Genomic DNA, 13,839 nt, shown 5'->3' with positions numbered 1-13,839 from the left:
TTGTCGGTGGACAGTTCAATGGTCCAACTCAATTAGATAATGACAACTCAGCAAATTGTCCTTTTTGCACAAATCTCTCCACTCAAGGAAGTATATTCTCCACCCAACCTCATAAACTATGTCAGGGGCATTTCCGTCACTCTGACCCTCAAAAGACCAGAAAAATAACAAAATAGGAACCTATATTTTTAATACTGCTTCCGTCGGTGTTGATCCAGTCCTGTCCAAGGAACCATATTCTCACCCTTTTTTTTTAAAAGAAAAAGAAGAGAAAAAACAGGAGTCATTGTTCAGATCGGGGTCCTGTTCTTCGTTTCGGTGGTCCGAAGCCCTGTTTCTAATCTCTCCAGAGCTTCTATAGTCCGCCAGAACGCTTTCGTACATTGTGTTCGGGTTGAGTCAGATCTAGGCCTTCAATATTCGTATTTTATAAGTGATTGAATCGCACTGTAGAGCCGGCATTGCGTAAAAATGGGTGAGAAATCGAGGTCCAGAGGCTGGTGCGGTTGGTTTCTGGTTCTAGTAATCTTGGCCCTCGTCGTTGGTGCGGTGGTAATCACCGTAAGAAAAAAAAAGGGTGGCTCCGATGAGGCGGCTCCAGTGCCGGGTCCTCCAGGCGCGACTGTCAAGAAATACGCCGACGCTCTAAAGATCGCTATGCAATTCTTCGACGTACAAAAATGTGAGGACTACTCTCTCATTCCCTTCCACGCAGTAATTGTTGCGCATTGCAATGCAGCATTATTTCGTACTCATTATTCATTACATTAAGTAGTTTTAGTATAATCACTTCGTAGCACTCAGGAAGATCTGAAAACTGACATGAGCTTTAGATTCAGTTACTATCATTGGTGTTTATGTTGTTTAAGACAGAAGGCCGTACTGGTAAAGTTCACACCTTACAGTTTGCTTCCTAGGGGGTTTTTCAATCTTATTTTATTTTTCTCTCTGTTTTTTTTTGGGGTGGGGGTTGGAAATGTAAATTGTGGCTATTACCGTACAATTCCAATTATCATAACGTTTCATTCTTGTTCCTCTGGTGCTAATTTGAGTTGGGTGTGCTGCTTCGCTTTTTGTAGCTGGTAAGTTGGTAGATAACGGGATATCTTGGAGAGGAGATTCGGCTTTGAAAGATGGAAGCGAAGCTGACTTGGATCTGTCTAAAGGAATGTATGACGCTGGGGATCACATGAAGTTTGGTTTTCCAATGGCCTTCACTGCCACAGTGTTGTCCTGGGCTATCCTCGAGTATGGAGATCAAATGGACACTGTGAATCAGTTGGAACCTGCTAAAGACTCGCTCAAGTGGATCACAGATTACTTCATCAACGCCCACCCTGCTGAAAATGTTCTCTACATTCAGGTTGCTATAACCTTCAACTCTAACCTATCTGATTTTGTTTAGCTGTGTGTTCTAGAGTTCCAATTGTTGATAGTTTTCCATGATCCCGTGTCAGTAAACTAAAATTTTACAGCTTTGATTTAGTACTTGGCAAGATCATAGTAACTTTTGTTTTTGCACTTTGGCATTCTTGGTGGTGTTCTCATGGTTTGGCATGAGATCAAAATGTTTTGTTAAAGAAGTATGTTTTCATTTCACTGTCTTATGAAGCATTGTTGTAAAAGCACTCGTATTTGGGCTTGAATTAAGGAAGCACTTGTAATTTGGGCTTGAATTTTTTTTCCTGTTGGAATGACAATGAAGCGTCTGAAATGTGTCTCTTTATTCATTTTTAATTTTGGACCAGGTGGGTGATTCCAAAGCAGATCACAAATGTTGGGATAGGCCTGAAGTCATGACCGAGAAGAGGCCAGTCACGCAGATAAACACAACTACTCCAGGAACAGAGGTTGCAGCTGAGACTGCAGCAGCAATGGCTTCAGCATCTCTGGTGTTTAAGAAAACTGATCCAACTTACTCTGACAAACTCCTTAAGCATGCCCAACAACTGTTTACTTTTGCCGACAAATATAGACATTCTTATAGTCTTAGCATCCCTGACGTCCAGACCTACTACAATTCGACTGGATATGGAGATGAGCTCTTATGGGCAGCTAGTTGGCTCTATCATGCTACAGGGGATCAATCATACCTTCAGTATGTGACGGAACATAATGGAAAAGCCTTTGCTCAATGGGGAAGTCCAACCTGGTTTAGCTGGGATAACAAGCTTGCAGGAACCCAGGTACACGTGCACACACGCATGCATATGTTTTTTAAGTGTTAGGTCTATGCATAGATCTTACACAAAGAAGCTTATGCACTGATTTGGTTTAATGCAATGATTACTTTACAATAAAAAGAGTTTTACAATATGATTAATTATATTAAACCACATCAGTGTGTAAGCTTCCTTGCGTTAGATTTATGTACAGACCAAGATTTTTTTTCCCTTTAGGTAATTAAGATTATTTATTCATAAAGTAAACAGGCATAGCTAAAGTACATAGGACGTGTACAAGAGAAATGCCTAGCTAGGATTACACACGCATATGTACACGTGTATTTTGTAGGACATAAAGTTTGTACATCTGTTCCACTTTCATATGTAGTTTGCATACCATGGTTTCAACCATCATTACTAGATGCCAATAATGAAAAAAAATTCATTTTAGTTCTATATTCATGCAGTGGATCAACCATCAGCTAAAATCTGGGATCATTGTTGTCTAAGAAAGTTATTTTGTGGAGGAAACACACCCTTTTCAATTATTCATTTCATACTGATAAATGTGAAATCTCCCATGTTCTATGATTGAGAGAAGCCCCTGACGGGCAAGCCTCATATATCAACTGACGCATGAAACTATACATTGTGTGAACCGTGAGAGATAGAGTTTTCAATATCAAGCTAAAACAGCTTTAACACATTGCTGATAAGCACATATAAAAAATTAACCAAATTGACATTTGAGATGTTTCAGGCCTTATATCTGGAACCACCCTTCTGTTGTCTTTACACACACACACACACACTTTTATTTATTGAATGAAGACTGTGGCATGGGACATGTTTCTGAAACTGTACTTTCAGAAAGAGATTTGAAATCTATGTGACAACCTTCTATTTTTGAAAGAGTGTTTACTGATTTGGCTTTGTGTTACTTCTCTGAGGCATGAGTTGAGAAAATCCATTGCTTTATTTTTACCTTCCTAAATAGCACTATTTTATATAAAACAGAGTTACGTTAGTCTTTGGAGATATTGTAAAGCCATGAATAGCGTATTCTTCGTCTCAACTTTGTTAAATGGGTCTACAATTTTGATGCAGGTTCTGTTGTCCAGGTTAAGCTTCTTTGGCTCCAAAGACATCTCAAGCTCACAGAAATCTGGTCTTCAAATGTACAGAAAGACAGCTGAGGCTGTTATGTGCGGCCTCCTACCAGATTCTCCAACAGCCACAGAGAGCAGAACTGAAAGTAATCTTCTCCACATTTGCAATTAGACTTGGATAATCATGCACATATTTTCTCTAATCTATCATCTCCCTTTTTTTTTTTTTTTTTGTCTTTGCATTGATTTTTGAAGTGAATGGTCTCATTCCATCATGATTAATCGTATAAAACTAAATCTTCTTCTTAAGCCAGCAATTAGATCACTTCAACATGCTGTGGATTTTCTGGGTCCTCCCATGTTGTTCCATCTTTTCCCAATTTAGGGGGACATCTAATTTTTGTTGTCATTAAATACCAGAACCGCCTCGTTTGGTATTACAGCACTTCTCACCTCAACTCATCTCATCTTATCTAATCATTCCAACTTTTCTAAATTCTCATACAAAATAAAACAAACAATTCAACTTTTTCAAATCCCAAAACAAAAATAATATTAAAAAAATATATTCTAATAATATTTTATTCAATTTTCAACTTTAATCTCAACTCAACTCATCTCATCTCATCTGCAAAAATGAACTAGGCTGAAGAAATATATTGAAGAACAAATGGATGATGATTAATTGACCTCTGAAATAAACCAAAAAAGAAAAATGAAGTGGCTGTGGCTCTAGAGACGGCTAAAGCTAATAATTGGCACCCATTATTGTTAAATGACTCAAGTAATTATTGGGATTTCTTTTTTCCTGTAAACATTTAACTTCATTATTAAGTCATACACATCCAAGTGATTCACTACCTTATGGAAATGAGAATTAGAGATACAGGAGAGTTTAAGACTGCCAAGATACCAAACATTTCCAAGCTATCAAATGCATGTTCAGAGTGGAAGAGAGAAATTTTATGGGCCTTGGATTTTTGCAAATTAGAGCACCACCCCAATTTTCCTAGGAAGTAATCAATATGCTCCAGGCAGAACTTGGGTGTCTTATTTGTGTATTGAAATATCCAATTGCATTCTTAGCATCTGATACCATTATGCTTTCCTTGATGCAGGTAGTCATCTTATATGGGTCAGTGAATGGAACTCTTTGCAGCATCCTGTCGCTTCTGCATTCTTAGCTGCTCTTTACAGTGATTACATGCTTACATCCCGAACTGCAAAGCTCTCATGCAATAGAGATTCCTTCTCCCCAGCAGATCTTCGGAAATTTGCCAAATCTCAGGTATGCAAACTCTTTTTGTCTGTGCTAGAGATCTCCTAGAGGCAATAGATCTTAGCACTTAATAACTATGACACTCGGGGCATTTCTTACATCCGAGTATTCTGTCCATTTTTACCAGGCTGATTATGTCTTGGGTGACAATCCTCTGAAAATGAGTTTTCTTGTGGGTTACGGCGACAAGTACCCGCAATATGTGCACCATAGGGGAGCTTCAATTCCAGTTGATGCAAAGACTCGCTGCACTGATGGGTTCCAGTGGCTTGACTCTGCTGAACCCAATCCAAATGTAGCCATTGGAGGACTTGTTGGTGGGCCGTTCAAAAATGAAACTTACATCGACTCCCGGAACAACTCCATGCAAGGGGAACCAACAACATATAATAGTGCGGTCATTGTTGGCCTCCTATCGAGTTTGGTCACCACCTCATCAGCAGTTCTATCCTTCACTTAAAGCTGCTTTAGTAGATAATAACTACTGGATGTCTGTATTATATCTAGCCGTTTACTTGACCTGTTCCTCTGCAAAATTCTAAATTCGTTGCTTTACATGGGTGAGATGTGATTTTTGGCTCAATCTGATGAGCTTTCCTATTCAATTGTTTTAGTAAGCGTCAGATATGTTTCTCTTTTGCAGTGATTGTGTATCAATCTCTTGGTGTAATTTTGTCTTCTTTTGTTTTTATTTTTTATTGTTTCTATGTTCCATCTTCCATAAGAAAATTGCAGAGCAGCAAATCTGACGATGCAAGAAACAATAATATTAGTATGTTACTGTCTTTCATTGAGGATAAAATCTGGACGTGTAAAGTTGTCTTCAAATTTTTGTTCAATAACTTAAGCCTTATGCAAAAGAAAGATAGACATATGAAGTAGATAATATAACATTTATCAAGTAGAGTAATGTTATATATAGTTATAGACTGTGCAAGTGATGTGCAGTTGTACTAATAAAAAGTAGAGTTTACTATTAAAAAAATAATTTTTTTTTTCATGTGGATCTCATATTTATTTATTTTTTTTAAGGTGATTGTGTAGCACTTGTATACTCACGACTATAACTATAATTTTTCTATAGCAATTATTAAGTATCTAATGTTGTCCAAAAGTTTACAGGGTCAACAATAATGGCTTGTTCACTTTCATAAAATTTTTCATTTCATATCATCTAATTATTACAACTTTATTAAATTTTCATATAAAATAAAATAAACAATTTAATTTTTTCAAATCTTAAAATAAAAATAATATTAAAAAAATATATTCGAAAAATATTTTATTTAACTTTTAACTTTTATCTCAACTCATCTCATATGCGAAAACAAACAAATCTTAAATGTTGTAAGGTTTATTTTATGAGTTTATTTTTCTCTTGTATGAGAGTATGAGATCCTAAGTTCGAATAACAATTTGAGGAACCACTAGGAAATCATAGTAGGTCAAGCCACTCGGGCGATGGTGTTGAGTCGGTTCTAGAGAGAGAAACTCCATATTCTCTCTACAAAACTCTTCCAAATCTGGTTCTAGCTTTGACGGAGAGGGTGCTTTGGCTCCTCCCTCTCACCTCCCTCTTGTCTATATGTTCAATCTGTTAGTTTTGTTTTATTTTGGTGTGTTCATTTTAGCTCTATTAAGGGGTGCTCTTTCGGGTGATCCCTTTTTTGCATAGGTTTTGTTTCTCATTTCTAAGTTCTGTGTTTTTTAATATACTCATAGATCCGAAACCTCATCTCTAATTTTTTCTTTCGGACCCGTGTGTGGTGTTGAGTCACCTGGAACGGCCGCAGCTGGGGCAGGAGTTGGTCGAGAGGGGCTGGCAATGCTATGGCCGGTTGGTCGTGCGGCGGAGTTTGTGCATAGGAGGTCTTCTGCACAGTGGAGGCTGGTGTTCGTGCAAGCTGGGTGCTCGTGCTGTCTAGGCTTGGGATGCCGATGCTTGCAGTGGACGCGCTGTTCTGGGCTCACGCCGGTGCTCGTGGAGGGTAGTGGTAGCAGAGAGGGAGATGGCCTTGGGAGAGAGCGGCGGAGGGGGGCGATAGGCAATGTAAATCGCAGAAGAAGAAGAAGAAAGTAGAAGAAGGCAGTAGCAAAAAAAGAAAAGAAAAAAAAAAAAAGGAAAGTAGAAGGGGGGCGGCGGACCCACTTTTTTTTTGTGTTTTGGTATTTTTTATTGTGTTTTTCATGTGTAATTTTCAGTTTTTAGTTTTTAATAAAAAAGAAATAGGCTATTTTGGACTTAATGTCTATAGTAGCAGAGTCCTGTATTCCTCCTGTCTGGAAGGATGGAGGGGACTAGTGCTTCTTTTCTTTGGAAGAATGGTCGTTTAATTCTGTTTTTAAAGAGCGCTCTCTCTGTTAGGAGAGAGTTTTATAGAAGTTAAGATAATATCCGCCATAAATGAATTTATGTGCGGGGGTGTCCCTGAGCAGATGGACGTAATTTGACTTATAGTTCGAGTTTATCCTGTATTGATAAATCACAGATGTAACTTCGATTTATAAAATAAAATGAAGTCTATTTCAAAAAAAAAACAAAAAAGTAGATCAAGCCACTCTTCAATTTTTCTTTTTAATTTAAGAGAATTAAAGATTAAAAAAGACCAAAATATTATCACCCTCCTTTCCTCTCTCCTATTTTTTCCGTAACCAAAAGAAAAACAGAGACATTAAAGTTTTTATTTCTTTCTATCATTATAATTTTTTTAAATTTTTATAAAAAATATAATAAATAATTTAACTTTTTCAAATTTTAAAATAATAATAATATCAAAAAAATAATATTATAATAATATTTTATTTAATTTATAATTTTTATCCAAAACTACCTTATCTCTTCTCACCGTCTAAACGTATCCAATTCATTCTCTCATTTCCATTCTTAATGTTTTCCATCGTACGAAAATGGGTCATAAGTCTTGCAAGCAATGATTCCAAATAATCAAATTTCTTTTGTGGACAGGACTCGAACATAGGCCTTCCTACAGTTGCACGGCATTATGCTTATAATACCTAAATAGAATTAAAATTGACAGCCGACAGGAGTTTTAAGGACAAATGACCTCAAAGGACATCATCGAGTTAATGCTTATCCCGACAGAGAATAATAAAGTCAAACCTTCCAAGCTGCAAATGCCAAATTCAGTAGTGTCCCAGCCACCCTTATGTACAACTTTCAATTGCTGAGTAACACCTACACATAAAAAGCAAGGCCCACCTGCTCTCTCAGACTCCACCATTACTTTTCCCCTACCTCCATGCACACGTGTCACTTTCTCCCCGGTCCTCCGAGTTTGTGGTAGGGTCGAGGAAAGTTGTGGGATCAAATTTCCCAAGTTATCTGAATTCGAAACCGATCCTATAATATTTAATTGTCGTTTATATAAATATCTCGAGTAGTATTAAAGACTCATCCAATTTAAATGGACCGAATAAAACAAAATGTTACTACTGCTACAGTGACTCAGATGACAAATTCTTATTATCTCTTTACCTATATTCTGCATGCAGAAATTTCCTTAGCCACCTCACCAATATAATTATTATTTTTGTTTCAGAATAATTGGTCAAGGAGGGACTGCTAGAGCGGTGGTATTATGCCGACTGCAGCGCTTGTTTATTGTGCTGTTTAGTATAAATTATTTTTTTATTTTTTATTTTTATTATAAATATATTAAAAAATTAAAAAATATATATAAATATATTAATAATTATTTTCTTAATTATTAAGAAAAAAAAATTAAATATATAAACGGTTAAAATGAGAGTAAATTAAGGAAGCATATCAGCATTATTTGGGACTATTATTCCTCTTTTACAACTATTTATTTTTATTTAGGTCTTGATTTACATAGGAATATATATATGAGAACTGAATCTCAGATTGTTTTTTCTTGAACATTATAAAAATACTCACATTATAAGAATTGAGTCACTTTCCATTCACACAACTCTCTTTTGGGTGAAAGCTACTTCCAACAGCCCATCAAATCATGGAAAAGAGGGATGTATACCGACATGCTAAAGCTGGCTTAAAAATCACACTGGTTTTTGAACTTTTGACATAAAAATCATTGTAACGCCAACTGTGGTGGCATCCACATGATGATAGAGAAATATGTTAAAATCTATGGACAATAATCGTGAAGGTCTAAGGTCAGGTCAAAGAAAAATTCGACCCTGACTTTGTTGCCCAGTCCAGTTGTTGCTCTATCTCCCAACTTAGAATAGGGGGTCACGCCGCCATGGCCTGTGACTAGATGGCACAAATTTCAAAATGAAGATCATGGATTCACCCCTCCCAAAAAAGAAGAATAGGGGGTCACGCCAGATGTTCAGTACTTGGAGATGGAATGAATGGACGGCTCAAATCAGTTCATTTTGCTGCATTAACTGAGATCTTTAAACGTTCCAATCAGATCGTTTAATTCAGAAAAGAAATAGATACAAGAACTAATATTGGGAGCAGCTTTTGTTTGGGAGAAGTCATTTTGTACATTCTATATGGCATCATTTAAAACATATCTTTCACACATCGTTTAAATCGGATTGAGAGAGAGATGATAAATGAGAGACGGAGAGCGAGAGAGAGAGGTGGAGGGCTTGTCTGGCTCTGAGGAGCTCAGAGAGGAGTCGCGGTGGTCAGGAGAGATGTTCGGTAAAACTAGAACCGACGCACAGCGACAATAGGGCCGTCGATGTCTCTGAGCCCAAGCTCATATGAAATCCATTTTATGGGTCGTTTGCGTGGATGCGACAGAGAGGGAGAGGGAGGTTCATGATGGCTGGGTCTACGAGAAGTGGTCACCAGTGTGAGGTGGTGGAGGTGCAATGGCCTGGGTAACCGCGTACGGTGGCACAAGTGAAGAGAAATAGATTTCACCTATTTTCGGTTGGATTACCACAGGGGAGAGAGAGCTACGCGTGAGGGAGATCGGTGGCAACTGGCTTGGTCGCCAATGTGAGGGGGAGTCGCCAGTGGTGGTGGTGGTGGTGAGACTGGGCAGCACACGACGATTCCCGACTGGGCTGAAGGAGAATCAGGCGTGAGGAGAATCGAGCCAGAGAAGAGAGAGAGAGAGGAAAAAAAAAAAAGATTTCTTGATCGGACGTGCAATCACATAGTGTGTGCACAATGATTACTCTGTAGCATTACTCTAGATACAAACATTAATACTAGTTGGTTCCTATATAATACGGAATATTTATTGTCCAAAATTTGTGCACCAATAACATAAAATTATTTATTATCCAAAATAGTAAAATCATTACAACTTTCTTATTTTATTTCATCTAATCATTACAATTTTTTTAAATTTTTACATAAAATAAAATAAATAATTCAATTTTTTTAAATTTTAAATTTCAAATAATATTAAAATAATATTATATTCAACTTTTAACATTTATTTCAATTTCATTTGTAACAACAAAAGATGCCTCAAGCTTGTGCATGAGTTCTTGGGCAGTTTGAGCAGAGACGATAATGTTTCGGGCAGTGGGAGTTATGAATCCTTCGTCGACTGCTTTGTCTAGGAATGAGAGGAGTGAGTTGTAGTATCCATCCACGTTTAACAAGCCCACCTGCCACCAATCACAATTTTTATCCAAAAAAATCGAATACAAACACATAAAAATAATAAAGAGATACTTGATTTCGCCAAATACCCAATGACCCAAACTTTGAGAAGTGAATAATTCCATTCATAGACCTCAACATTACATACAGTACATATGGTATAATTTGATTTAAAAAATAAATTTTAAATTTTAAATTTTACAAATCAAATTATGACATATAGATAGTGTGTGATGTAAAGGCCAATGAATAACATCGCTCGAAAACTTGATTGAACAAAGACACAGAAAAATGAAATGTTACCGGTTTATCATGGATTCCCAGTTGAGCCCAAGTGATGACTTCCAATAGTTCTTCCAAGGTGCCATACCCACCTGCAGCATGTAATTTTGTTAAATTACAGACACGTGATATTCTCATTCTTAAAAATTAATATTTAGATAAATACTTTTAATGATATGAGATCATTTAAAAAGATAGAAATATTACGTAAACCGTTCGATCAGAATATCTAATAATTTCATATTTCACAAACACAAACACAAACTAAGACGGTCTTGAATGATTGTCATATCTAGAAGAAACTGTAAAGAAAAATAATAATTATTTTATCGTCCACTAGACGATATTATTGTGCATTTAAAAGGACAAGTGCGGGAATAAATAAAGGAATAAACAGATGGAGGATAATATATATATATATATATATATATATGAGAATTAGTTTATATACAATCTTCATTTCCATGCAAATTCATATAATTATATTTAAAAATAATTTTAAATTAAAATTATATCTTTTTTAAAATAATATTTTTTCTCATTTTACTCTGATAATAAGACAGTCGGTACATATAGAATTTAAAAGAGAAAAAGATAGAACCTGGCAAGGCAATGAAAGCATCGGCTTGACGAGCCATTTCAGCCTTGCGTTGGTGCATGCCTGACACTGCTCGTAGTTCTCCCACAGTCTCTCCTGTTATCTGAAATCGTACACCACCACAGCCATCTTTCTTTTTCATATTCCAACTATCCAAATTATGAAATATTTACTGAAATATTAATTGATCATCACGTACCTCTCTTGGCATGAGAATTGTGGGAATTACTCTGCAAGGAAGAAAGAAACGTTAAAACCCAGAGAGATCAGAAAGAGTGAGAGAGAGAAGGTACCCCAAGACATGGCGACCTCCATCATGCACAGCTTGGGAGACCAGACCCATCAAGCCAATGCTCCCTCCTCCATAGACCAAGTCAATGTTCCTCTCCACCTGTAATGTTTTCTTAGGGTTAATAACCGAAGTGCTTGATTTATATAATAATGAACCAAATGCATATTATTCAATTAAATATTTTTATATTTCTTATGTTTTGTTATCTTCTTCTTCTTCTTCTTTTCCCACTAGTATTCATCCAAGGAAGGCAAGAGAAAACAAAACAGGGGATACCAAAACAGAGGACACTGTATATGATCTCTGTTTTACTCTGCCACGTTTTCGTCCTCGTACAGTCATACTGCTAACACAGTTATTACTAGAGTTTGGAACGTATTTTGGTTAAATAAGACAAAAAGACGTCAAAAAAGCATATACGTCGGGCACTAAGAGTGCTTCTTGGTATCTGAAATCTATCATTTTTCATGAAAAACATCGCATACAATGTTTCTGTAAGAAGCGGATAGAACTTGCATATATCCTGTTTCTGTGCAAACATGGTAAAGAGAAATCATGCCCCATGTTCTGCGTTAAAAACAGGTTTCACAGCAAGAAAAAAAAGGAGAGGTTATATATTGGGGGCACCAGTTGTTGGCCGAGTTGGATAGCAGCAATCTGGTAGTTAGGGCTCTTGCCGGGGCTGCTCCCACAGAAAACACAGACACGTCTGAACCTTGATTTCATGATGGCAGGCTGAAGCTGGCGCTGCTGCTGTTGTTGATTTTCCATAAATGGAAAGTGTAATGCGTCCTTTTTTTGGGTTTTTGGGTTTTTTTCAAGAATCTTGGAAAGAAAGAAAGAAAGACGAAGCCCGAAAATATGGGGGAATGGTGTATATGGTGGTGATAATTGATTCCGGCTTCCTTTCAATATATATACTGTTAGAGTCTAAATTGACTGGTGCAGCACTTTGAAAACCTATCACTAGGGAAGAGATAAAATCAAGAGATAAAATAGGAAAGAGATAAAATAAAGAAAAAATAAATTAAAAGAAGTTGGTTCAAACTCCTAAAAAGAAAAGCTTTCACAAGATAAGTTAGACTCTATCACTCTAAAAAAGAAAACAGATCTTTATAAAAGGAGGATATTATCTCTATAAATGAAGAACGGACTCTCGACAGGCTCGGGACGATTTCTCTATGCCTAGACTAAATTCCTCCACTATATTGAGCGACATGTGAGATCATGAGAGATTGTAAAATCACCAATCATAATGAATTTTGCCCTCAAATAACTCGTAGATGTAGACTTTTATGCTGAACTACGTAAATCTTTGTGTCTCTATTTATTTATTTATATTTGTTTATTTACTATTTATTTTATTTATGAACTCGAAAGACACCGTATTAACACCTGAATCACCATCGTGAGTCGAAGATGATTCTTTCCTCCATTCAGGCCTGTTATGCAAATTAAAGCATTAACATATTATATATATATGCAGCGCCACAGTATACATACATTTCACACCTTTCGTTTTCTAGTCTCGAGATACTGTGCATGTACAACGAAATTCACGTTGATATTAATGACGACGATAACGTTTATATATATATATTCAAATTTTAATGGAAAATCACACACATATATAGGTATATACCGATCGAATTTGATGTCATGACAAACTCTTCCCCTGGATAAAAAAGTACTCGAAGTGGGCAAAATCATCAAAAGCGATAGGATAATGAGCATTTAGCTATGATTTTCCCTTAAAATATTAAGGCTTTGACTATTAAGGGTAACATAAAACTGTGCTTGATAAGATTGGTTGCAATGTGATTGGTGTAGAAAACACATGATGATCTCAAAAGTGGGTTTTATTTGGAAGTAGGTGGTGCAAGAAGAAGATGATCAAATGACCTAAAGATCTTAGATATCCGATAAAGAGATTAAGGCATTATCCATTCATTTGGATGAGAAGCAATCTTAAATTGCTGGTGGGAGTACTATGATGACTATGCATGGGAGCCAAATGACAGAGGTACTGATCATCTTCATTTGGCATTTTTGCATGACCTTTTTGAGTCTATATATATATATATCCATTTCCATGGCTCCCATCTTTATTGCAAATCAGATCTCTCCCAAAAAGCTAATGGCATAAAGAGTGATCGATAATTGTCCAGCGCCGAATTATATGACTGTAGTCATGACGTGTGCAATTGTCTTGTGAATTTTTTAGTAGTGTCGGGAAGCTTCAACGGCAAAGATGTTCCCAAAATCAGGAAAATTATTATTACAAACTGCATGCATCTGTAATCTACTTTTTAAAAAAATAAAAAAATAAATTAAATTAGCTGAATATATAATTTAATTTGTTTGCAAATGATGGAAACTGAATGCATGATCGATTGACTGACTACATATTATTTTATAAGAATTACAAAAACAGTATTTAATTAATTAATTTGGAACCCTTTTGAGGCTAATTATTTTTATGGCAACCATACCACCCACGTGGCACGTACAACAGGTTATAATGATGGGTATT

At 36.4% G+C, this 13,839-nt stretch overlaps 2 protein-coding genes across 2 annotated transcripts; one reads left to right on the top strand and one right to left on the bottom strand.

Annotated features, from left to right (window-relative positions):
• Positions 1–187: 187 nt before the first annotated feature.
• Positions 188–5,223, top strand: LOC121262910 (endoglucanase 10). Its single transcript, XM_041165605.1, has 6 exons — positions 188–682; positions 1,080–1,363; positions 1,749–2,186; positions 3,273–3,420; positions 4,393–4,562; positions 4,681–5,223. Exons 1-6 carry the CDS (start codon positions 472–474, stop codon positions 5,011–5,013), a joined length of 1,584 nt encoding a protein of 527 aa, XP_041021539.1. The 5' UTR covers positions 188–471; the 3' UTR covers positions 5,014–5,223.
• A 4,693-nt stretch (positions 5,224–9,916) lies between these two features.
• On the bottom strand, positions 9,917–12,088 carry LOC121263130 (cytokinin riboside 5'-monophosphate phosphoribohydrolase LOG3-like). Its single transcript, XM_041165932.1, has 6 exons — positions 11,934–12,088; positions 11,308–11,405; positions 11,214–11,244; positions 11,018–11,117; positions 10,438–10,508; positions 9,917–10,139 (listed from the first exon to the last, which is right to left on the bottom strand). The coding sequence occupies exons 1-6, from the start codon at positions 12,075–12,077 to the stop codon at positions 9,948–9,950; spliced, it is 636 nt and encodes a 211-aa protein (XP_041021866.1). The 5' UTR covers positions 12,078–12,088; the 3' UTR covers positions 9,917–9,947.
• Positions 12,089–13,839: the final 1,751 nt, after the last annotated feature.

This window comes from Juglans microcarpa x Juglans regia, chromosome 4S (genome assembly GCF_004785595.1).
Source record: "Juglans microcarpa x Juglans regia isolate MS1-56 chromosome 4S, Jm3101_v1.0, whole genome shotgun sequence".
NCBI lineage: Eukaryota > Viridiplantae > Streptophyta > Magnoliopsida > Fagales > Juglandaceae > Juglans > Juglans microcarpa x Juglans regia.
This window is presented reverse-complemented; position numbering and strand designations above follow the sequence as displayed.

Coding starts and splice junctions, on each gene's coding strand:
- LOC121262910 (XM_041165605.1), top strand. CDS start 472: ATGGGTGAGAAATCGAGGTCCAGAGGCTGGTGCGGTTGGTTTCTGGTT. Junction 683..1,079: donor ATTCTTCGACGTACAAAAAT/GTGAGGACTACT, acceptor CGCTTTTTGTAG/CTGGTAAGTTGGTAGATAAC. Junction 1,364..1,748: donor AAAATGTTCTCTACATTCAG/GTTGCTATAACC, acceptor ATTTTGGACCAG/GTGGGTGATTCCAAAGCAGA.
- LOC121263130 (XM_041165932.1), bottom strand. CDS start 12,077: ATGGAAAATCAACAACAGCAGCAGCGCCAGCTTCAGCCTGCCATCATG. Junction 11,406..11,933: donor TCCAACTCGGCCAACAACTG/GTGCCCCCAATA, acceptor AAAACATTACAG/GTGGAGAGGAACATTGACTT. Junction 11,245..11,307: donor GGAGGTCGCCATGTCTTGGG/GTACCTTCTCTC, acceptor TCTTCCTTGCAG/AGTAATTCCCACAATTCTCA.